The sequence below is a fragment of the Saimiri boliviensis genome, chromosome 15, assembly GCF_048565385.1.
Source record: "Saimiri boliviensis isolate mSaiBol1 chromosome 15, mSaiBol1.pri, whole genome shotgun sequence".
Lineage (NCBI taxonomy): Eukaryota > Metazoa > Chordata > Mammalia > Primates > Cebidae > Saimiri > Saimiri boliviensis.
This window is the reverse complement of record NC_133463.1, coordinates 10497759-10521983: the sequence shown is the minus strand read 5'-3', so window position 1 is coordinate 10521983 and position 24225 is coordinate 10497759. Positions and strand designations below refer to the sequence as shown.

Sequence of the window (24225 nt, the reverse complement as noted above, 5' to 3'; positions counted from 1 at the left end):
TAGATATCAAAGCAGCTTTGCTTCACTGCAAAGTTGCTCTCAAAAGCTGACAAGAAAGACAATGCTAGTTCTTTAAGTTCTGGTGTTGTCAATACTCTAGGGATTGTTCTTTCATTGATTTGTATTTGTACTTGATTTTGTGCTGTGATTACTTTTAAGCTACTTAGGATTGCTGGCAGCGAAACCAAACAATCAATAGTCAGTGTTTTTGTTGTATCTGTATAATCATATGCAAATTCTAGAGATTCCCGGAACTCTGAGTAAGCGGTAAAGGTCAGGCTCTACATGACTTGCTTAGCAATGGATGTTAAGTTTGGTATACTTGTAGTTTTTCAGGCGGTTAATTCCACAGTCCACTTAAAACCAGTGCTGTTTTGTTATGAACAGTAAAACAAGCTACATTTTAAGTTTATTTTATATAGATATTTTAACATTTAAGAATATTATATATCTTAATATTCACTTTTAAGAAATTAAAGATAAACATGAGTAATTGCATTAAGTATTCACTATCATTCTAGCTAAGATCAGTGTTATAGAAGGTAGTTATTTCTGTCAAATACTTCTATAAGGTCCCTTTAGAGGGCCAACAATGACTCAAAGATTCCATGTTCTAGATTGACTATCTCCTATCTCCGGATAACCTCTATTTTAAGTGGACTCTGTCAAGCAATTCCTCTTCTCCCTCAAGCTCTGGTAGGAGAGCCAGGCTCGAGTACCATTGAAAGAAGAAGCCTGGTTTGTTTTCTTTCATTATAAAAAGCTCGGATCACGGCCTATTCTTCAGCTGCTTAGAGGATGCTTTATTCTGGCAGGTGGAGGTGGAGGGAAACTCCATATATGCATGAGAATTTAGAGCACGACAAAGATGTCAACAGAATAAAGAGCCAAGTACAATTCTTCCCCTCACCCCCCGAGTCCCCGCCCTGCCTGGAAGAGCGCGGAGAAGCGACTTAAAGGTACAGGCTGTCTACACTCCCGCTGGCTAAAAACGCTTGCAAATCAATCTTCTAAAATGGTTTATTGTGTTTTCCTCCGTTCCTCAATAATCTGAGCGTGATGAGAAGGCTAGACTATGACTGTAGCTTTATTACAGCCATCCATAGTCGTACAAAGGGATGTTTAATTTTCACATCCACATGGCACTCAGCACAGCGCGCTTTCCTGCGTGGATTGGGGCTCACGACTTCCAGGAATACCTTCCCAGCCAGACCGAGGCAGGCAGCTCGGGCGAGAGCCTCCGGCCCCGCCCCCAAGGGGAGGGGCCCAGGCCGCCCCGCCCCTCGCCCTCGCCCTCGCCCCGCCCCGTCGCGTAACCCGGATACACACCCACGCTGCCCTTTCACCTCGCTGCCGTTGGCTAACGTGGAAGTCGGACCCGCCTGCCGCGGAAAGAATCTACACCTAGCTGCCCGGCGAGTCGGGCGCTCGTGGCGGCGACGGTGCCTTCCGCAGCGCCACTCGGCCTTTCCTGGGAGGAAGTGATGGGGCGCACGGGGGCCGGGGAGCGGGCGCCGGTGTAGCCCGCGCGGCGCCTGGCCCGGAGCGCTGCGGCGGGCGCGGGGAGGCCTGTGAGAGCCGCAGCCCAGAGCGCCCGGCCTCCCGCGCCATGGCCCCCATGGGCATCCGCCTTTCCCCGCTGGGGGTGGCCGTGTTTTGCCTGCTGGGGCTCGGCGTGCTCTACCACCTCTACTCGGGCTTCCTGGCCGGCCGCTTTAGTCTCTTCGGCCTGGGCGGCGAGCCTGCCGGAGGCGCGGCGGGACCCCCGGCCGCCGCCGACGGGGGCACGGTGGACTTGCGCGAGATGCTGGCGGTGTCGGTGCTGGCCGCGGTCCGCGGCGGCGACGAGGTGAGGCGCGTCCGCGAGAGCAACGTCCTCCACGAGAAGTCCAAGGGGAAGACGCGCGAGGGAGCCGACGACAAGATGACCAGCGGCGATGTGCTGTCCAACCGCAAGATGTTCTATCTGCTCAAGACCGCCTTCCCCAGCGTGCAGGTGGGAGCCCGCGGGCGGAGCGCCCACTCGGGCTTGGGAGCGCGTCTCGGCGCGGCGGCTCTTTTTAACAGTACGGGGTGTGGAACCTCTGGGTCCCATTTGTAGACACGGAAATTTAGACCCAGACGTTAACGTGCACAAGGTCATGCAAACAGCAGAGGAGCTGGGCGAGGTTGCACGTAGTCTTGACTCACAGGGCCCGTGCCCTTTTGGCTCGTCCTGGGTTGGCTCTGCGCTGCGGGACCTGGGATCAGGAGGCCTTGCAACGAAAAGGCTGAGAAAGTTAATTGCACCCGCGGCCTCGGGCCCTTCTGTGAAACGAAGGGGTTGGCTAAAATCCCCATACCCTTTATCCTTCCTTGTTTTCATCCCTAGAAAGGTCGCAACCGGAGTACACATTTTCTGGCTGACTTGCCAGTAGCCAGCAGAAAGATCATTGTTGCAGAGCTGTTAGTATGCGGGGCGTGTGTGTGCGTGTGTGTGTGTGTGCGCGCGCGCGAGGGGGAGTATTCGCTGTCGTTTTCTCAGAACGTTAAGTATATAGTTTCCGGGCCCTTCAAGGAGGTACTTAGAAATATACCAGCTGTTGATCCCACCTGACACTTGATTAAAGATCCGTATTGACTCCAGAGAATAAGAATTGAGTAATATTTGCTTTTTCTTTGAGTAGGTTTCTAGGAAGGGAGTTGACATTTTCTTAGGGAAATCCAGACATTTTGGATTTCTTATTAATACTTTGTGAATTCATCATTTCAGTGGAGCTGCTGTTGAGGGGAATAAAGCTTTTTTAAAATTTGCAATTACAGAGGAAGAGCTCAACATTGTGTAGCAGCACCTTATTAATGTATGTCTTAACTCACCTGTGGTTCCGGCTACTGGGAGGAAAAACTGTCTTCACTGGAATTTTATTAGATAAATAGTGATGTCCAAACCCAGGCTTCTTTGGAAGGTGTCTGACCTTTTATTGCTGGTCTTGAAAGAGTTAGGAGAATATTGTCGTTGTTTAGTTATGTATTTTGTGTAAGGCTTCTTTCAGTCCATTATAATACTTCTTTGGTTTTGTTTTTTATTCTCCTGTCTCCCCTTTCTTTCAATTTTTTCTTTTTTCCAGTGGAAAGGAACATTGGATTTTCTATCATGAGCTACAGTATTACCAGATGTAATTAGCATTGGATTTTTTTTTTTCAAATTTCTACTTAAACAAAACACAGAATATTTCCACTTTTTCTTTCTTCTACTCTGTTTTTTTAAATCACAAATAATTCTTAACTTTTTTTGCATCTAGATTTAAGATGTGTTTGTGAAATACCTTACTCCCTTCCCAAAACACGTGTTTACTTCCTTAAGAAGTTATAGAGGAAACGAGATTCAGAGTTGATGTTTAATAGTTATAACAGTACTAATAATAACGGTTTATTGAATGTATTCTGGGTGCCCAAATACTGGCTACACAGGACTTCATCTTATCTTTACAGTAACTTTAAGAAGTAAATTTTATTTCTACCTACTTTACAAATGGGAAATCTGAGGCTCATGACACTCCAGCTTATATCAACTACCCAACATTTTAGCTAGATCTTCAGGAGGCTTCTTAAAATTGTAGAAACTTAAAAGCAATAATAGTGAAATATAGCAAGCAGAGTTGAATTTTTTTTAAGTAAAGACAAACGTATCTTAAATATTGAAAACACATCTGTATGTGTGTGCATTCTCACTTGTTAGCAAACAATAAGAGAATGGCTGCCAAGGGGAGTGAGCTGCATTTTATTAAACACAAAAGCTAATAATAAGCTTTTGGAATTGCAGATGTTGAAGTCTCTGGCTTAATATAAAATAACTTTTTGTTTTCTTGTGACTATTTGAATGTCTGCATGTGCTTCTGTAGTATTCATGTTGGGTCATGACTGAAGGAATAGAGGAGGTTTGTGCTCATTTATACTGTCAAAGTAGGGATGGTGTCATGTTGAGCCATCTCCTTATACCGCTGTGTTACAAACTAGAGGCCAAATATTGTAGCAGTCTAAGTGGAGAATCAACCTAAAAGAGTCTTTCTCCATTTTTGCCTTCCCCTCTCCTAATGCCCAGAAGTACAGTCTTAAATGCCTGGTTGATTTTGAAACCTCATTCCAAATTTCTTGGTAAGAAACTTAAATTATATCTTACTTAGTTGACTTCCTAGTGGAAAAAGATCATTGAGAAGCAACAAATACTTCTTTCTTTTATCCTAGTGCCCTGTGTAAATGTAAAAAGGTCTGTTTTCTCCCACTACTTTCCTGTGTAGAGTATGAAGTCTTAGCTTTCTTATCTAATGTTCACTCAGTAAAAGGATATACCAGGAGTTACTCTAGAGCATTCAACTGGAGACAGTTTTGTCCCCTAATTGACATTTGGCAATGTTGGAAGACATTTTTGACGTCACAACCAAGGGTGGTATGCTATTGGCATCTAGTAGGTAGAGGGTAAACATTCTGTAATACACAGGACAGCTCCCTATAACAAAGAATTGTCTGGTCAGTTTTGTCCATTGGTTCCAAGGTTGAGGAATCATACTCCAGAGAAGTGAGTGTTGTCCTAACAAAACTCAAGTTTCACCTAGGATCCCTGGATTTCTTTTTGTCTTTAGTTTTTCTTTAGGGTAGAGATCCCAGAGACCCCTCCGGGCAGCCAGTATCCTCTTGCTAAACACTTTGGCAATGCTTGATTTCATTGTGTCAAAGTAATAGTAACTGGAGCCATTTGTATGGCCCTGTCTCTATATCATTGCAGGTAACAGTGAAAATGAAGGCTGGAGATACTTTTGTGAAGTGGGTTTGTAGCCACAGAACAAACAAACTTAGATTTATAATTTTGATTTAATGTACAGGGGACTGTCTGTTTGAGGGGCTCCCGTCCTCAACTTGATTTGTTCAAAGTTCCAACAATGACTTATTTGAAGGTAAAGCCTGGTACCCCAAGCTGGTAGCAGCAGCTTGGGTCAGTGCCTTCCTTGACCTATAAGGTGGAAGTTAAGCTTCTCTCTTTAAGCAGAAGTATGTCCCAGAAAAGTTTGAGAAGCACTAGTATAGTGCATAGAACATTTGCACTGACATCTTATGCAGTCACCAGCCTAGGTGATACTGGCCAGTCATTTAACTTCTTTGAGCCATAGTTTCCTCTTCTGTAAAATCAGGATAGTAATTGGTTTAGACGTAAGCATTGAAAGCAGAGGAAGAGAAACTATTTCAAAGGAACAGGCCCAAGAGAGATAGTAGGAGATCAAATTCATGTAATCTAATGAGTTTGAGTAAAATGCACTTGGGAGAATTATTGTGGAAGAGATTGGAAAGGTGGATAGGGGCTAGGTTATATTCCAAGCTCTAAGGAGTTTGAACCTAATCTGTAGTTTACTGTTAGAATACTAAAAGAAGGCCAGATTTAGCTGACTTTTCTTGAGGACTGCAGTAAACCATATTTTGGGCTTTGGGCATTTGGAGGTATTTAGGAACTAGTTAGGAAACTGAACAGGCCATGGAGAGATGAGGACCAGGACTTAAGCAGTGGGGTGGGAAGTTATGCTCAGCTTGTTTTACTAGCTAACATTTGTTTAGCCCCTTGCAAGCCACAAAAATTGAATTAAACTTCTTAATGACATTATTTATTTATCTTCACAACAACAAAGGAGGTTAAATTCTATAGCCTCTATTTTTCAGGTAAAGGCTTAGAGAGGCTAAATAATTTGCCAAAGATTACACAGCTAGAAAATAATCTTAGATTCACTGAGATTCACTTAATGGTCAGAGAATCATCTCAGGTCTGTCTAATTCTCTATACAAGGCAGTATAGCAGATATAACAGAAGTATACTCTTAACCTCAGTGTTACAAATGAATGGAGAGACTCAGAGTAGATACTTGGAGGATGGTTTGGAGGGGAGCAAAGTAAATACTGGGAGACCAGTTAGGAGGCTTTTTCAGGTGAGAACGAATATGTTTTGAATTGGGAGTATGGTTTAGAGAAGATAGATGTAGAAGGACATGAAAGAATTTCTAGGGCTATGTCAAAAATAACTCCTCTATTTATAGCTTTCACAATCGGGGGTTTTGTTGCTGGTGAAGGGATGGTGGTTAAGTTGGCGGGCAGATTATGAATGCCATTTTAGACTTGCTGTGTTGGAGATGCCTTTGATATGTCCAGGAGGCGTTGTCAAAGAGGCAGTTGAATATGTGAGTCTGAAGCTCTGAAGAAACATCTGAACTGAAAATACAGATCTACGAGTCATCGGTGTTGTGATGTTAATTGAAACTGGTTGTGGACAGAATTGATTAGGGAGAGAATGTTACATGAAAGGGGGATATCAGGAATAGAACCAAGGATAATGAAGACTGAAAACAATCATTTAATAAGAATAGTAGCACCCAACCTTTGTTATACTTTGTGTTAAGCACTGTACTGAGTTTGTTTTACCTTTTCTGTTTCATTGTTCTTAAGAACCTTACGGGGAGATAGATCATTGTCCCTTTTTACCAACAAGGTTGTAGCTCAGAAAGGTTAGGTGACTAGTCTAAGTTATTCACATATCCAATAAATTGAGGAGTTAGCATTTGAACTCAGGCAACCTATGATTGAGAGGTGAAGAAATGGAGACCATGAGTAAAGACAAACCTTTTGGGAAAGTGGGCTTTTAAGGAAGTTGTCTAGGGTGTTAGGTGTGTTACATTTCCTAAGAAAAGGTTCTGTGTTTTCTTTTTGGTATATTTGTTTTTAAGATATGAGACACTACAGCATGTTTAATTGTTTATAGAGATATATATGAGAGATAGTAGTTGATGATAAAAGATTTTTGTAGAAGTGTGAAGAGAATAGAATAGGACAGGTAGAGAGGGGTGTTTATATGTCTAGAAAATAGTTTTGAATGCCTACTGTATTGGTCAGAAACAGAACCAATAGAGATTTATTATAAGGAATTGGCTCATGTGATTATGGAGGCTGAGAAGTCCCATGATTTGTCAGCTGGAAACCTGCAAGCTGGAAACCCAGGAAAGCAAGTGGTGTGATTCAGTCCAAGTCCAAAGGCCTGAGAACCAGGAGAGCTGGTGGTGTTAGTCTCAGTCGGAGGTCAGGGGAACACTGATGTTCTAGCTCAGCAGTAAGGCAGAAGAAGGGGCAGTCTCTCTTCTCCCTCCTTTTGTTCTATTCATGCCCTCAAAACACTGAATGTTGCCCACCCACTTTAGAGAGGGCAATCTATTTTATTGAATTCACTGATTCAAATGCTAATTTCATCGAAACAGCCTCACAGGTACAACCAGAAATAATGGTTAGCCAGATCTCTGGGCATCCCATAATCCAGTCAAGTTGCCATATAAAATTATCACACCTACAGTGTGATAGGCACAGTGTGAGGTATTATATTCAAAAACTTATTAGGATATAATGCAGAAATGCAGTAAATGATGGATTTCTTCTTAAGGCATTAACCAGAAGTCCCTTCAAACCCCCAAACTGAACTAGCATACTAATGGCATTGATTGTGTTTGGGGGCCTTAAGCTTTGACAATACTGTTTTGATAGAGTAGTCAGTAAATTTTGTGAGATATTTAATAGTTATTATGAATTAGGCTTTGTATTAGATGGTTTGCCCAACTGTAGGCTAATGTTAGTGTTCTGACTACATTTGAGGTAGGCTGGGCTAAGCTATGATGTTTTGTAGGTTAGACGTTATCAAATGCATTTTTGACTTCAGATATTTTCAACTTATGCACTACAAACACTCCTCAGTTTACGATGGGTTTATCAGGACATAACTCCATCATAAGTTGAGGAGCATTTGTATTACATAAGTATTTGATTCCTGACCCCTGACATGATTGTGCTAATTTAGGTATTGTTTAGCATATCGATTAAACATTTTATTTCCTCAAAATTATAGAACACTCCTACTATTCTGTACCTATTCTCATATCTAATGCTGCCTCTTTTAAGCTGTGTTTTCCCTTCAGATCTGCACCTATCTATTACTATTTTATTTCCCGAATTATTTTTCCTACCTCTCATCCAGTAACATCTTTTTTTTTTTTTTTTTTTCCCCTCAGAGTTGCTGATGCAAGGTTGAGGTTTAAAGGAAAAGACTTAAACTAAATTGCTTTACACGTGTAAGTTTCTTCTGACTCTTAAACTATTCAGGTGTATTTACTTTGATATAAAAGAGAAAATGCATTAGGAAAGACTGAGTAGACGATGTGGTGGTCATGACAGCCTCCAATTCTCAGAAGCCTGACACTCTCCAAAGTGATTGTCCTCCATGCCGAGACTGTGACCTAGTTGATGGTGATGTGTGATTCTGCTATGTCAACATACCAGGGAAAGAGAAGAGTTTGGAGAATTGGGCAGGAGCTTTCTTTTTATTGTTTAAGCCAGAAAGTGATGCACATTCACATTTTTGTCCATATTTTGCACATCTATGTTTTTGTCCACGTTCTTCTGGCCAGACTCTCTCTCATGTGCCTTTAACTACAACATAGATGGGAAGTATAGTCTCCCAGCTGTTCAGGAAGGAAAAGAAAACTGGACATTGTGAGTACTAGAAATGCCTATACAGGAGGCAAGTTAACCTAAAGAAATCTGTACTTGGTATACCTAGAGGCTAGCAAAGGGATCTGAGAATGTTACGTAGGTGGAGACTGCAAGATGAGCTATTACGTACCAGCATAGCCCAAGATCAGTTTACTGTTTTTTGATTTCTAGAATCTTTTTATGCTTACCCTTCTAAAATTATAGGTTCTCTAAAAGCTGCGTTTTTCATTCCCACCATAATGGGCTGCTTTGGGTGTGGTTGGCTGGGTGTGGGGAGGGGGCAGGGATTGGCCAGGGCTGTTTGTAGGTATGGGTATTTTGGAGCGTGGGTTGATTTCTTATACTTCAATTCCTTGTTCAGGTCTTTGACAGGCAGTAAGGATGAGATAGAAAGAGTAGGTTGAGTGGAAGAGGATTATGGGTAAGAAATAATAAACAACAGTTGCTAAGAATAATATTGTCAGTTAAGATTATTTATTGAGTACCTACTTTGGTTTAGACAATGGGGATGGAGTGGGGATGGAGCTACAGTAATGAAGGCAATTTATGTCCTTGGACTCACAGAACTTGTGTTCTAGCTGATCAAGATAGTAAACATGTAAACAAGTAAGATGGTTTCTGATAAGGGCTTTGAAGAAGAAAAAATAAGATCATGTGGGAAGTGTTTCTGGGGGTCCCGCTTTATCAGTGGTAGTCTGGAAAGGCCACTCTGAGGCAGTGTCATTTGAATTGAGACCTGAATAAGAACCAGGATGTCATGCAGAAATCTGGGGAAAGTGTGTACAAGCAGAAGAATACAGCAAGTACAAAGGTCCTGAGACCTAGTGACCATAAGACTAGTAAGTCTGGAGTACAGTAAATAAGGGTGCAAATAGAGAGAGAGGACTGGAAAGCACTTACTGCTATCATTACCCAGATCATCTAGGACTTACGTTGTAGATTATGACAAGGAGTCTGGATCTTATCTCTGCATAATGAGAAACCATTGGAAGGTTTTAAACTGGAGTGTCATGACCTGATTTAGGAAGATGGCCGGTTGCTGGGTTGAGAAGGAAAGCTGTAAAAGCAGTGATTTTGTCTGTTTTGTTCATTACTATATCCCAATGTCCAAAACAGTTTAGAGTATATAGCCACTAGATGTTGAATGAATGGGTGAATGAATACACTAGGAGGCAAGAACAATTGAGGACTATTGTAGGAATCCAGGTGAGAGATGGTGACCTAAACTAAGGTGTTCTTGGTAGACACGATGACATATTTAGAATCTCCAGAGTGCAGTGGCGTGATCTTGACTCACTGCAGCCTCCACTTCCCTGGTTCAAGTGATTCTTCTGGCTCAGCCTCCTGAGTAGCTGTGGCTACAGGCGCATGCCTATTTCAAGTATATAATTCAGTAATTTTTAATAGAACTGCCAAATTGTACAACTATCATCATTTATCAATTTTAGAACATTTTCACCACCCTAGTAATACCCTTGTCCCCATTAACTATTCATCCTTGTTTTTATCCCTTATCCCAGGTAACCACTGATCTGTCTCTATAAATTTGCCTTTCTGGACATTTTACATTAATGGAATCAAACAGTATATGGTCTTGTGTGTTGCTGCTTTCACAAAGCCAGGGGGTTCATCACTTTATTCTTATTTATGGTTGAGTAACTTTCCATTGTATGGATATACCAAATATATTTATCCACTTATCAGGATAATGGATAAACTACTGATTGATGCAATTAGTAGTTTTCTGGTTTTGGCCGTTATGAATAATTAACTAGCTACCCTTTTTTAATAATCCTATCTACCCTTTTTCTTAAATAGTTACCCTTCCTCTACTCTCTAACAACCCGTCCTCTACTCTCCAACAACAATGTATTTCTGTCCTTTTGGTCTTTATTTTCTCCTCCTTACCACTATCCAGCATGCTACATGTTTTTTCATTCATCTTGTTATCTATACTAGAATCTGAGTTCCACAGGGCAAAAATTTTTGTCTCACATTGATCACTGGTATCTTTAGGACCTATAACTGTGTCTGTCATATAGTAGGCAATCAGTAAACATTTGCTGAATTAATAAAGGCAGAAGTGAAAAAATTGAATGTTTACTTTGTACTAAAAAACATTTGATAATTTAAGTGGTTTGATGTTTCTAGAATATTACTGTTTTTAACCTCTCCTGTGATAATTTGGAGTGTTTCAGGGTACCTTCTGGTGCTGATAGTTGTGGGACTTTTAAAAATCATGTTTGTGACTTTCTGAAGACTATTATGGGAATCCAGGTGAGAGAGAGATGGTGTATTGACAATACTGATGTATTGTCAGTGCTGTAATCACTCTGGCACTTCAGCATGAGTTCCAGGCATGGCATCACATGTAGTGTAAACATGACCTCCTCTGGAAAGGGAGCTTGTCAGAACACACAGGGCCTAATAGCCTGTCTTGCTGAGGGTGTAAGTCCCTAACTAAAATCCACATTTTGGGGACATTTTTTCTTGTGTGTGTGTATTATGATGTGTTTGAGGTCTTGTAATGAGGCAGTATTCAAATAAGAATGATGATTTGTTATTAACCTAATTATTGAAGTACACTTAATTCTTAGATTTAGTCCATTGGTATGTGCTAGTTTACAAAAGTAAATGCAGTTTTAAAACGTTATTTTTAAAACACTATTTTGCAAATCAGACTATACTTTAAAATATAGTAAGAAACACACTGTTAAAAACAGTGTTTTTTATGTAGGATGGGACGGACATATTTGACAATGTCTGGAGACATTTTTGTTTGTCACAACTGAGGGTGGTGCTGCTGGCATCTAGTGTGTTCTACTGGCATTGAGCCAGGGATGCTGTTAAAAATCCTACAGTGTACCACAGGACAGCCCCACAACAAAGAATTGTACAGTCCAAATTGTCAATCATTCCAAAGTTGAGCAATCTCAGTTTAAAGGCATCTGTAATGTATTTGTAAATGAACAGAATACTTAAAGTATTATACAAACACATGTATATTTGATATATATCATATAGAGAGAATATCTATATGTAAGGGTGTGTGCATGTGTCTGTGTGTGTGTGTGTGTGTGTGTGTGTGTGTATTATGTATGTATGTAAGGGGGTGGGGTAATAAGAGACTGTATTTCTCTACTCTAGTAACATCCCTTCCTCTATTTCTCTCCTTACCCCACACCCTTACATATCTCTGGTAAGTTAGATTTATTTTATGTTTTAATTTTGTTCCTTAGTTTAAATAAAAGGTAAAAAATTTGACTCTACCTCCCTATTCTGTGATGTCTTTGGTGTATAGTGAAAAGAACACGGATTTTTTTTTTTTGTATGTCCCTTTTTTTTTTTTTTTTTTTTTTTTTTTGAGACGGAGTTTCGCTCTTGTTACCCAGGCTGGAGTGCAATGGCGCGATCTCGGCTCACCGCAACCTCCGCCTCCTGGGTTCAGGCAATTCTCCTGCCTCAGCCTCCTGAGTAGCTGGGATTACAGGCATGCACAACCATGCCCAGCTATTTTTTTTGTATTTTTAGTAGAGACGGGGTTTCACCATGTTGACCAGGATGGTCTCGATCTCTTGACCTTGTGATCCACCCGCCTCGGCCTCCCAAAGTGCTGGGATTACAGGCTTGAGCCACCGCGCCCGGCCTGTATGTCCCTTTTGATTACTTGTTTCCATTTTACTTAGATATTATAATATACTAGCTTGTTACCGTTTTATTGTTTTCAGTTTCGTTTTCCTTACTGGTTAAAGGCATATTTTACATGATCACTTTTCTAGGCTATTTTGTCTCTTAGCATTTATAATTACCATTTTTAAGATATATTGCTTTTGGCCGTGTGCGGTGGCTCAAGCCTGTAATCCCAACACTTTGGGAGGCCAAGGTGGGCGGATCACGAGGTCGAGAGATCGAGACCATCCTGGTCAACATGGTGAAACCCTGTCTCTGCTAAAAATACAGAAAAAAAAAAATAGCTGGGCGTGGTGGCGCATTCCTGTAATCCCAGCTACTTAGGAGACTGAGGCAGGAGAATTGCCTGAGCCCAGGAGGCGGAGGTTGCGATGAGCCGAGATCACGCCATTGCACTCCAGCCTGGGTAACAAGAGCGAAACTCCGTCTCAAAAAAAAAAAAAAAAAAAAAAAAGATATATTGCTTTATAAGTCTATTGTAGTTTTTCTTCTAACTCTAGTTGCTTGTGTTGTGTTCCAGAATACACTTTAGAGCAGGCATCCCCAAACTTTTTACACAGGGGGCCAGTTCACTGTCCCTCAGACCGTTGGAGGTCTGCCACATACCGTGCTCCTCTCACTGACCACCAATGAAAGAGGTGCCCCTTCCTGAAGTGCGGCGGGGGGCCGGATAAATGGCCTCAGGGGGCCACATGCGGCCCGTGGGCCGTAGTTTGGGATGCCTGCTTTAGAGCATTATTAAGGTTTAAGTACTTTGTTTCTTCGATTTTCAATTTCTCTATATATGAATTATCATATCTTGGTATGTTGATTAGTCAACATACCAAGCTTGAATATTAGATTGGGAATCATTTACAGACCTGATGTAGTGGATTTTTTTTTTTTTTTCATTTGGCAATATAGAACATCAAAAGAAATAGGGATTTACTTATTTGTAATTTGTGTGATTTTTGTCTGAAGTATTTTTTTTTTTTGTAATTTATCAAATAGTGATGTTTTATTTATTTATTTATTTTTATCTGTCACCTGTTTTTAATGCAGATAAATACTGAGGAACACGTGGATGCAGCTGATCAGGAGGTTATCTTGTGGGATCATAAGATTCCTGAGGATATCCTAAAGGAAGTAACTACGCCTAAAGAGGTACCAGCAGAAAGTGTTACTGTCTGGATTGACCCACTTGATGCTACACAGGAATATACAGGTAATTTTAACACTGAACTCAAACATTTGATTGACATTTAGTAGTAGAGAACCATAACCAAGGCATACTTCCTGTAAGTGATAGTGGCTCATTGATTGTTCAGTGAAGGAGGATTTTTAACAGTAGCAGCAAAATGGTTTATATTGGACACCTATAACTGAAGAAGCTTCTTTAGCCAGAATTTAGTATTTACATAGGATATTGGGAATTTAAGTTTTAATGCATGTACATCTGACTTTTGAATTCAAAACAGTAAATTTCTAGGTACTTAGAAAGCAAGTAAGTAACAAAACAGAGTTACTGCCCCTCCAGTCCCCTTTTTACCTAGTCCTAGTCAGATTTTATTTTTGTAGATCTCCTCTCAGGCCTTGTTTCTTACCCAGAGGTAGCTAATTTCTGCCTTTTTCTGTCTCCATTTGGTTCATATGTTAAAGTTAGTTATTTGTTTATCTTCCTAGATGGTAAGTTCCCTATATGTGGGGGCGTCTACATTTTTGCCTTTGTATTTCAGTGCTTTTGCACTGAACTTGAATCATAGCTATCAATATATAACTTTGGAGAACAGGGAGAAGACACTAGAGGTATATATCTAATAGTAACTGCAATTACAAAACAACTTTTTAGGAGTAGATAATAGAAATATGGAATATCACGGAATTTGTTTATAAAATTTCTTCCTAAACTGAGTTTGGCCTGCTTATATAATAGCATTTAGTGATCACATGCCTCGTGCAGGGACTATTTTAAGTGTCTAATTTGATTTTTAAAATTAAAAGTTACTTTATACCTAACGATGAGTGCTTAGTTATTGTTTATATTATACAGATAAGGAAACTGAATTTAAGTAATTTACCCAAGGACGTTCAGCTAACAAAATGGTGGGCTAGGAGAATAACCCAGGTAATCTGCCTATTGAACCAAAGCCCTTTTGTTTTGTGTGATTTTTATAATATAAAAGGGTCTTGATTCTAAATGTAATTATTTTTTAACTTTTAAGTTCAGGAGTATAAGTGCAGGTTTGTTACATGGGGTAAATGTGTGTCATGACGCCCAAGTATTAAGCCTAGTATCCGTTAGTTGTTTTTCCTGCTTCTCTCTCTCCTCCCACTCTCTATCCTCTGAAAGACCCCAGTGTGTGGTGTTCCCCTCTATGTGTCCATGTGTTCTCACCATTTAGCTCCCACTTAGAGAACACTTGGTATTTGGTTTTCTGTTCCTGTGTTAGTTTGCTAAGGATAATGGCCTCCAGCTCCATCTGTGCCCCTGCAAAGGACCTGATCTTGTTCTTTTTTATGGCTGCAGAGTATTCCATGATATATACGTATCACATTTTTTTTTAACCTGGTCTGTCATTGATGGGAATTTAAGATGATTTCGTGTCTTTGCTGTTGTGACTAGTGCTGCGGTGAACATACACGTGCATGTGTCTTTATAATAGAATGATTTATATTCTTTTGGATATATACCTAGTAATGGGAATGCTGGGTCGAATAGTATTTCTTTCTTTAGGCCTTTGAATTGCCACACTGTCTTCCACAGTGGCTTAACTAATTTACACTCCCACTAACAGTGTATAAGCATTCCTTTTTCTCCACAACCTCACTCACATCTGTTATTTTTTGACTTTTTAATAATAGCCATTCTGACTGGTGCGAGGTGGTATCTCATTGTGAACCAGAACTCTTAGCCACTCCTTTAAACTGGCTCTTGCCCTTGGACTCTGTTTGCTTTGAAGGGATTGTTGTCTTGGAAAGACATTTCGTGTACATAAATTTTTTAATGAAATAAAGTATAATACTGTATCCTGATTTTATGCACATTACTTTGACATTTGTGTGTCTTGTTTTTTTCTCATAGAGGATCTTCGAAAATATGTCACTACTATGGTGTGTGTGGCTGTAAATGGTAAACCTGTGCTAGGAGTTATACATAAGCCATTTTCCGAATATACAGGTATGACATATGCTGGAGCTTTCAAGAGTTATTGTTATTGAACCGTTTATCTATAGCATTTACCGTCCTGCACCCCAATTTGTGTCCACTCCTGTATTAGTTTCCTAGGGCTGCTGTAACAAAATAACACAAATTATGTGTCTTAAACGACAGAAATGTAGTGTCTGATAGTTTGGGAGCCTCGAAAACTAAAATTGTGGTGTTGGCGGAGCCATGCTCTCCCTGAAACCTGTAAAGGACAATCTTTTTGTTTTTGTCTTAGCTTCTGGCAGTTTGCCAGTATTTTGTGATGGTGGTTGGTTTATAACCATCTTTCTGTGTGTCTGTGTCTCTCCTCTTGCAAGCGCACCACTTATATTGGATTAAGCGCCCACCCTACTGTAGTGTGACAGTGTCTTAACATAGTACATCAGTCATGACCCTATTTCCAAATAAAATCAGTTTTCAAGGTGCTAGGAGTGAGGATGTCAGCATATCTTTTGAGGGAGCATAGTTGAACCATAACAACTCAGAAAGTTAAGGTAAGCATGGAGATTAGTTTATATTGGGTTAGAATAGGTTCTTAAGCCAATTAGCATGTTTTTATAAGAAACAGAAAGGACACAGACACATGTGGGATAAGATGATGTGAACGTGGAGGCAGAAACTGGAATGATATCTTTAATAGGCTAAGGACTGTAGTCACAGGACCTAGGAGAGAATCATGGAAGTTATTTTCCCTCAGAGCCTCCAGAAGAAACTAACTCTTCTGACCCCTTGATTTTAGACTTCTGGCCTTTAGAACTGTAAGAAAATATATATATTTTTTATAAGCCATCAGGTTTGTGTTACAAATTGAGTATCCATTTTCTGAAATGTTGCGGGGTCAGAAGTGTTTCACATTGCAGATTTTATGTATTTGCATATATATAATGAGATCTTGGAGCTGGGACCCAAGTATAAACATGAAATTTATTTATACTTAATATATAGCTTGTTTACATTACTTGAAGGTAATGTTGTACAGCATTTTAAATAATTTTGTGCTTGAAGCAAAGTTCTGTCTGTGACCCATCATGAGATCCAGTATGGAATTTTCCACTTGTGGTATCATGGCGGTGCTTGTGTTGGAGCATTTCAGATTTTGGAATTTTGGATTAGAGATTCTCAACCTGTAGTTCTTTATGGCAGCTTTAGGATACTGATACAATGGGCTTCCCATACTAATGTCATTTACTCCAGTCATCCCCATTGTGTCTTAGGGACATGATTAATAACTGCATAGAAAGACTATCTGTGAAGTGGGGAGAAGCAGAAAGACAAAGTTAATATTTGATTGCTCTAAAATTATAGATTAGCTTTGCTGAATAACTGTGAATCCCACATTCCAGCTGCTCTGAGATTGGCTAAACATCTATTTGAGTGCTGGCTCTGTGTTTCAAAATCAGGTCCACTTTGTGCTATCTGACTTTCTTTTTTCTTTTCATAATTCAAATAATTTTTAAAGTTGATGGTTTGATAAGCTACAGAAGATTTATGCCATTGCCATGACAAAGTACTGTAAGATTATATCATTGCTTTATGGCTTATGGATTACTTTCGTGTATTTTTTTAAAATCCTTACTGAATCAGTTAGGATACACACTAGGCTGTTAATTTAGACTGCCATAATGTACACCAAAATATATGAGGTTGAACACAAAGTAGTTTATTTCTCTCTTCTCTAACACACGATATATAAGCAGTCCATGACTGCCAGGGTGGTCCCCTGGTGCCAGGCATGCAGTTCTGTCTCTATTGCTGTTTTGCTGTTGCCTTCCTTTGTGTCACTGAGGATGGCTCACCACTTCAGCCATATTTCACCAATGGAAAGGGTAAAAAGAGAGACATGGAGGACATTTCCCACTAAGGGTTTGACTTGTGAAGTCAAACATCCATCTCTTCACCTCACATCCCATTGATCATAAAACCTGTCTAGAACCCAGTCACAAAAGAGCCAAAAAAAAAAAAAAAAAAAAAAAAAATGTAGTCCTTATTTTCAATGGCTATCCAGACTAAAATTTAGGGATTCTGTCATTCAGGGAAAACAGGGAAAGTGGATGTTGGAGTATAGCATACTACTGCTACACAGAGAGAGGGATACAGACTGAAGTCAGTACTCTCACTTACACATAAGGAAATGAGACTCAAAAATTTAATACATTCCTCAAGGTCATTCATGTAAATTATTAGTAGAATCAACCTTAGAAATTTTATTCAAATCAGTATCACACCACTTTCAAAACAGTAACTCCGTAATTTCTAAAATTTATATAGTGTTTAACAATTTGCAGTTTATTTAATGTTACCTTATTTGAACCTTTCAGTAACTATGTGACAAGGAAAGACATTATCTTTTTTATAGTTGAAAAAATGGACTTAGGAGCTCCCATCATGAAAACCATAAATTCAAAATGTGACTGTAAGAACTAACCAATTCTTACTAGTATCTCAAAATTATTTTGTATTTTCACAGTTCATGAAGTGCATTGACGTAAATTTTTTCAGTCTCCAATAACTCTGGAAGGAATTCTACCATAATAGAAATTATGGTGACTTTTTTTAATTTTAGTAAAATTAAAAATTTCAATTTTACAGAGTAAATACAGAGCTTAAGTCTTTGAATCCTTCTTCTTTTGATGCTGTCTCTTATTATCTCACTATATCAGTTAGGATGGCGTTTAGCTACACATAATGTAAATCTGATTACAGTAGTTCCACAAGGGTTTCTTTTTCTCAACTAACAAGAGGGCCAAAGTGTAGGTGTGACCCCATGAGATGTTTAAGGACCTGACTCCTCTCTTTTTGCTTTTTTTTCTTACAAGGTAGCTTTTTGTTTGCATGTTCACAAAGGTGGGTCCTCTCATTTACCATGGTTCTCTGTTTTAGGCAGGAATAAAGAAGAAAGAAGAGAGGTAAAAAAGGTCTACCCCAGATATTCTTTGTATTAGGAAAAAAGTAACTTGAAGTCCTATCCGTTAAACCTCTGCTTCATTTTATTGGCCAAATGTCACATGGCACCTTTACCTGAAAACAGAGCCTGCTATTCCAAAGAGAATTGGAAGCTCAATAAAGGAAATGAAGAGGAAATTGATATCAGATAGGCAAATAGGTTCACATTCTATGGACATTGTTTTCCACATCTGTACTTACTGAGGGAAGAATAGGCATAATAAAATGCCCTTTTTTAGAAACCTTTGTTTAATAAGGATATATATTCATCTCTCGTCTGTAGGCTTACCCACCTCAAAGAGGCCAAATATCCCGAACTTAAGAAAAAGTAGTTTCTAAAAATGTCTTTTTTCAGTTAGTAATATAATACCCCATTCTTCTGTAATGTGGCTAACTTGCCTAAGACATGAGAACACAAAGGTGCTTGCCAGTCAGCAAACTTTCTGAAATAATCAATAAGTTCAGAATTATGTTGGGTTGACCTTCCATTCCCACACTGAATGTCTTTTTGCCTTGTGCCCTCCTCCTGGAATGTTATTTTCAGATCCAGACTGTATGTTGATGTTGGCGGAATACCAGTTTTTAAGTATTGGTATGTTTACCAGAATTTAGCTACACTTGACTGTTGTGGGAACTAGATATTATTGTTGTTGGCAGTAGTTGGAGCAAAGCTTATAAAAATTTTTATCAGGCTAAATTTGAGTTAATTCCTTGAGTTTGAAATTCTTAGAAGCAAGAGATATTTCAGTAGTGTTTTAATAAAGTAATATATAAATATATAAGTAAATATAATACAGTAGACCCATGAACAGTGCAAACAATCAGTGTATAACTTTTGACTCCTCAAAAATTTAACTGCAAATAGCCTCCTTTTGACCAGAAATCTTATCAATAACTTAGTTGATTAACACATATTTTATATATTTATTATGTATTGTATTCTTACAATAAAGTAAGCTAGAGAAAAGAAAACGTTACTGAGAAAAATCATAAGAACAAATATATGATTGAATAAGAGGAAGTGGTTTATCATAAAGGTCTTCATCCTTTTTGTCTTCACATTGAGTAGGCAGAGGAGGAGGAGAAAGAGAAGGGATTACTCTCGTCTCAGGTGGAGGAGGAGGAAGGAGAGGCAGGGTGATTTGGTGTAACTTTATGGAAATATGTTGTAATGTCTGACTTTTTTACTTTTCATTTCTCTAAAAATTTTACTATACGGTACCAATCCTTCTTTATTTGCTTTGGTTTCAGTCACAGTATCATAAAACAATCCATGTCATAAAATAAGTCAAAAGCATTCTTGAATAATGGGAACCTTTCTTCCAAATTGTCTAATACTACTTTGTTTTCTGGCGCTGCTTCTTCTGTGTCTTCTTTCTCATCGTCTAGCCCTGGTTTGAAGCACTTGTCTCCATCAAGTCGTCTTCTGTTAATTCCTCTGGTACGGTGTATAGTCACTCTTGAATGTCTTCAAGATCCCTATCTTGAAACCCTTTAGTCCCTACCTTTTAAAAACATTGTCTACAGTCTTTTATGATTTTCTTGATTGCCTCTTTTGTAAGTCTTGTGGAGACATGCACAATGTTTGGACAGTTTTTTTTTTTCCAGCAGGAATTTACTGATTTGGGCTTAATACATTTCATGACCTTTTCTGTAACAATGGCATCTTCAGTGGTGTAATCCTTCCGATTTTTAATGATCTTCTCTGTCAGGGTTCTGTACTATTAGTACTGACAGTCTTCCATAGAGTACTTTGTATAATGAGCATTAAGGATCCTTATGACCTCATGCTCTAGAGGCTGGATTAGGGACATAGTGTTGAGGGCCAAGTAGACCATTTGATGCCTTTAGTGTTGAACTCATGGGGTGCTGGATGGCCAGGGGCATTGTCCTATACTTGTACTTACTGACAAGGTACTTTCTGACTTCAGGGTCAGAGCATCCGTGGACTCAATCCAGAAAAAGGATCTTGTTGTCCAAGCCTTCTTGTTGTAGTCAGAGGACTAGCAAGCAGCTGGTATTTGTCTTTTCCTTTCAAGACTCAGGGGTTAGCGGGTTTTGTAGATAAGGGCTATCCTGAGCATAAACATGACTACATTATACAAAACGGAGTTAGCCTATCCCTTCCTGTCTTAAATCTTGATGCTCATTTCTCTTCCTTACTAGTAAATATTTTTTGTGGCATATCTATAGATAGATAGATAGATAGATAGATAGATAGATAATTTTTTTTTTCCAGGATAGGACACTTTTGTCTGCATTGAAAACCTGTTCAAGCAGACAGAATCCAGCAGTTTTCTTAATGGCATCTGGGAACTAGTCTGCTGCTGCTCTTCCTATTATCTTGGCATTTTTTAAAGCCAGACCTCTTTCTAAAATTATCAAACCATCCTTTGCTGGTATTAAATAATCCAGCTTTGGATTATTCACCTTCTTTTTTTTTTAAAGTTGTCATAAGACTTCACTTTTTCCTGAATCATACTACAGTCTTTAGGTATATAGCAAATTTGTACCCACATAATAGCTGCATTTTCAATATGAGATAAAATATTTCATAAAAAATGTTAAGATTTTTGCACCTGTTGGTGTAGCTTCAGCAATGGCCTCATGAATTTTATTTTCTTTTCATAATTTTTATGCTGTATTCATTTATCTTGAAGCAGCAGACAATCACAGCTGTAGATCTCAATCTGTGGCATATATCAAGCAATTCAGCTTATTCTTGTAGTGTCATGATTTTTCTCTACTTGGGAGCACTTCTGGCATCACTAGTGGCTCTTCAGTGGGTCTCATGGTGTTACTCAAAGTTTGCATTAAATACTCTGAAATTGTACTCAACACTATGGAGAGTATGCAGAAAACCACAAGAGATCACTTTTTACCATGATAAGCGCTTTGGGAGGTAGTATAAAATTATTTAAGTAGTACGTTATATACTATAGTCAATTTTGTGCTTTATGATTTTACATTGTTTTACATTTCTCTTAACTGTAAATGGTGCTATGTATGTATGGTCAGTAAGTGCTTATGTGCTTAAGTTTTGGTAAGTTTTAAATTTTTGTAATTTGTGTATAGTTTATGGTAGTAAATGATAAAACAAGCTAATGCCAACATCTGTTTTATGCATTCATGCCATACCTAGCTTTTTCTTAATTTAAAAAAAAAAATATTTCTAGGCTACATAGTTTGTCTATGAATTTTTTTCAAATTGTCACAAATCTCCAAAAAGCTTACCAAAATATTTATTGAAAAATCACTGGGTATAAGTGGAGCTACACAGTTCAAACCCATGTTGTTCAAGGGTCAAGTTTATATTCACTCAGTGGAAATTTGTAGCTATTAATAATAAATTGTAATGTCCGAAGTCGGTGTAGGAAAGTACCAACCACTTTTTTTTTTTTTTTTTTTGAGACGGAGTTTTGCTCTTGTTACCCAGGCTGGAGTGCAATGGCGCAATCTCGGCTCACCGCAACCTCCGCCTCCTGGGTTCAGGCAATTCTCCTGCCTCAGCCTCCTGAGTAGCTGGGATTACAGGCCTGTGCCACCATGCCCAGCTAATTTTTTGTATTTTTAGTAGAGACGGGGTTTCACCATGTTGACCAGGATGGTCTCGATCTCTTGACCTCGTGATCTACCGGCCTTGGCCTCCCAAAGTGTTGGGATTACAGGCGTGAGCCACCGCGCCTGGCCCCAACCACTTTTTATTTCCTACTGGGTTTTTTTTTTTTTTTTAAAGCATGTCTTGCAGGTAAAATACAACACATTCTGTAGCTGCTATTCTACCTTAACACTATTACCTCATCTTCATCCATCATTTATATTTATATTTAAACACCTACTGTATTTTTAAGTTAGCAATATCTTACATTATTCTGGTAGTATGTACTGAGATATGCTGTAATATTTTTATTATCTTACACAATACTGACCTCTAGAGATAAAACAGTGTAAATTCACTTCTTTACTGTTTCTGGAATATTTATAAAAAGAATTGAGGATTTTTTCTCTTCATTTTTTATTATGAATAATTTCAAACAAACAAAATTACAATGAATACTTATATACCTCTTCATCCAGATTTAATAGTTGATAACAGTTTTGCATGTTTACTTTCCTATTTTTTGGCCTATATGCCTTAAAGAAAATTGTAAGGATCATAATATTTTACCCTTACGCTTCAGTATGCATCTCTAAAAAGTAAGGACGTTTTCTACACAAGGACCACATAATAAAATTAACAATTATTTTCTAATATCATGGAATATTTACATTTCCCCAGTTGTTCCTAATGTGGATTTTACAGCTAATTACTTCAAACCCAGATCCAGTCAACCAACAAGCATTTATTTTGGTTGATAGGTTTTTAAGGTTTCATAACCTAGAACAACCTCTAGGCCCCTTATCCCTCCCATGACATTGACTTTGAGAAGTATAAGTCATTTCTTCTTTAGAATATTCCGCCTTTTGGACTTGTCTGATTGTTTCCAGAGGGTGCCATTTAACTTTTTTATTTTTATATCCTCTTATAAAGTGCAGATTAGATATCAGTCTTGATTGGATTGAGGTGAAGCATTTTTGTCGTGAGTATACTCTAGGTATGTTTCATGTACTTCCTACTGCATCGTATTACATAATACTTGTCTTGCCATTTAATGATGCTCAGATGATTAAAGCGGTCATGACCTAATCTCTTAATTATAAAGTTTTTATTTTTTTGCTACTAGCAGGTATCTGGAGAGAGATTTTGACATCATTTCAGATCAGTTTTTATTAAACCTTTCGCATGATAGTTTTAAAATCTCTTGAAGATGTTATAAAATGAGATTTTCCAATTCTGTTGTTTTATAGATATTACCATGAATTCTTCTACAGAGAACTTTCTCTATTAACTGGAATTAATTTGTTTATCCTGAAATGTTTCTTCTAGAAAAGCAAGATAAATGTTTAATTCTTTTTGTTTTTATTTATCAATTTTCAGAGTAAGGAGTTAGTTATATAGAACAATACCAGCAGGAGCATCTTTTTCCAGGGAGGAACAGGTTTTCTCTCTCTGTAAAATATTCTTATGATCTAATGAATTTTATATGTTCAGTGTGGTTCAAGCAACTACTGTTATTTTTAAGTTAAAGTTGTTTTTTTGTTGCTCACTTTCACTGATGCCTTTATATATTCTTTTTTCTTCACATACTCATGTAGTCCTTTTCTTTAGACATTTTCTCATTGTCTCTTGGTTCACTACTATAAGCAATAATGAAGTTAGCATATTTTAGCCTTCACCATCATCCCATTTTAGTCAGTTTTATTCTTTTGATGTTTACTTTTCCACTCCCCTATTCAGCTTGTCAGAGTTAAATGGTGTCCGTTAACTTTTATCAGCCAACTATGAGATAACCACTTACACATACCTTATTCTTTTACTTGATTCCTTCCCATCTTCGGTTTCCTCAGAAATCCACAGTTAAATTTGTTTAGTGGTAAGCAACAATGCATTTGCTAAGAGTTCCTCAGTCACCCCTTGGCTGGATAAAGCTTGTCTTCTAATAGATTACCTCGGAAGTGGTAACTCATGGTATGATTTTCCCTGAGTACATGCTACCAACTTGGTCTATAGTCTTGATAACTTGAAAGACTACTTGGCTAGTTATAGTCTTTGGTTCACCCTGTATTAGTTTCCTTGGGCTGTTGTAACAAGTTACCACAAACTTGAAACCACAGAAAACTATTATTTTGAAGTTCTGGAGGCCAGAAGTCTGGCATCAAGAAGTCAGCAGGGCCATGCTTTCTCTGCAGGGTTAGAAGAAGTTTTCTCATGCAGCTTCTGGTGGCTGTAGACGTTGCTGGCATTCCTTAAGTCAGCAGAT

The 24225-nt window shown here is 38.6% G+C and overlaps 1 protein-coding gene across 2 annotated transcripts in view; it reads left to right on the top strand.

Moving 5' to 3' along the window:
- Positions 1–1323: 1323 nt before the first annotated feature.
- The window catches only part of BPNT2 (3'(2'), 5'-bisphosphate nucleotidase 2), a 33715-nt gene continuing 10813 nt past the window's right edge, over positions 1324–24225 (top strand). The window contains exons 1-3 of one of the 2 annotated variants that reach the window (XM_003935509.4): positions 1326–1996; positions 13279–13441; positions 15299–15394. In XM_003935509.4, coding sequence (XP_003935558.1) covers positions 1610–1996; positions 13279–13441; positions 15299–15394 — 646 coding nt within the window. In that variant the 5' untranslated portion in view covers positions 1326–1609. Of the gene's footprint in view, positions 1997–13278; positions 13442–15298; positions 15395–24225 lie in introns of both variants that reach the window. The other variant, XM_010346035.3, reaches the window with a different exon arrangement.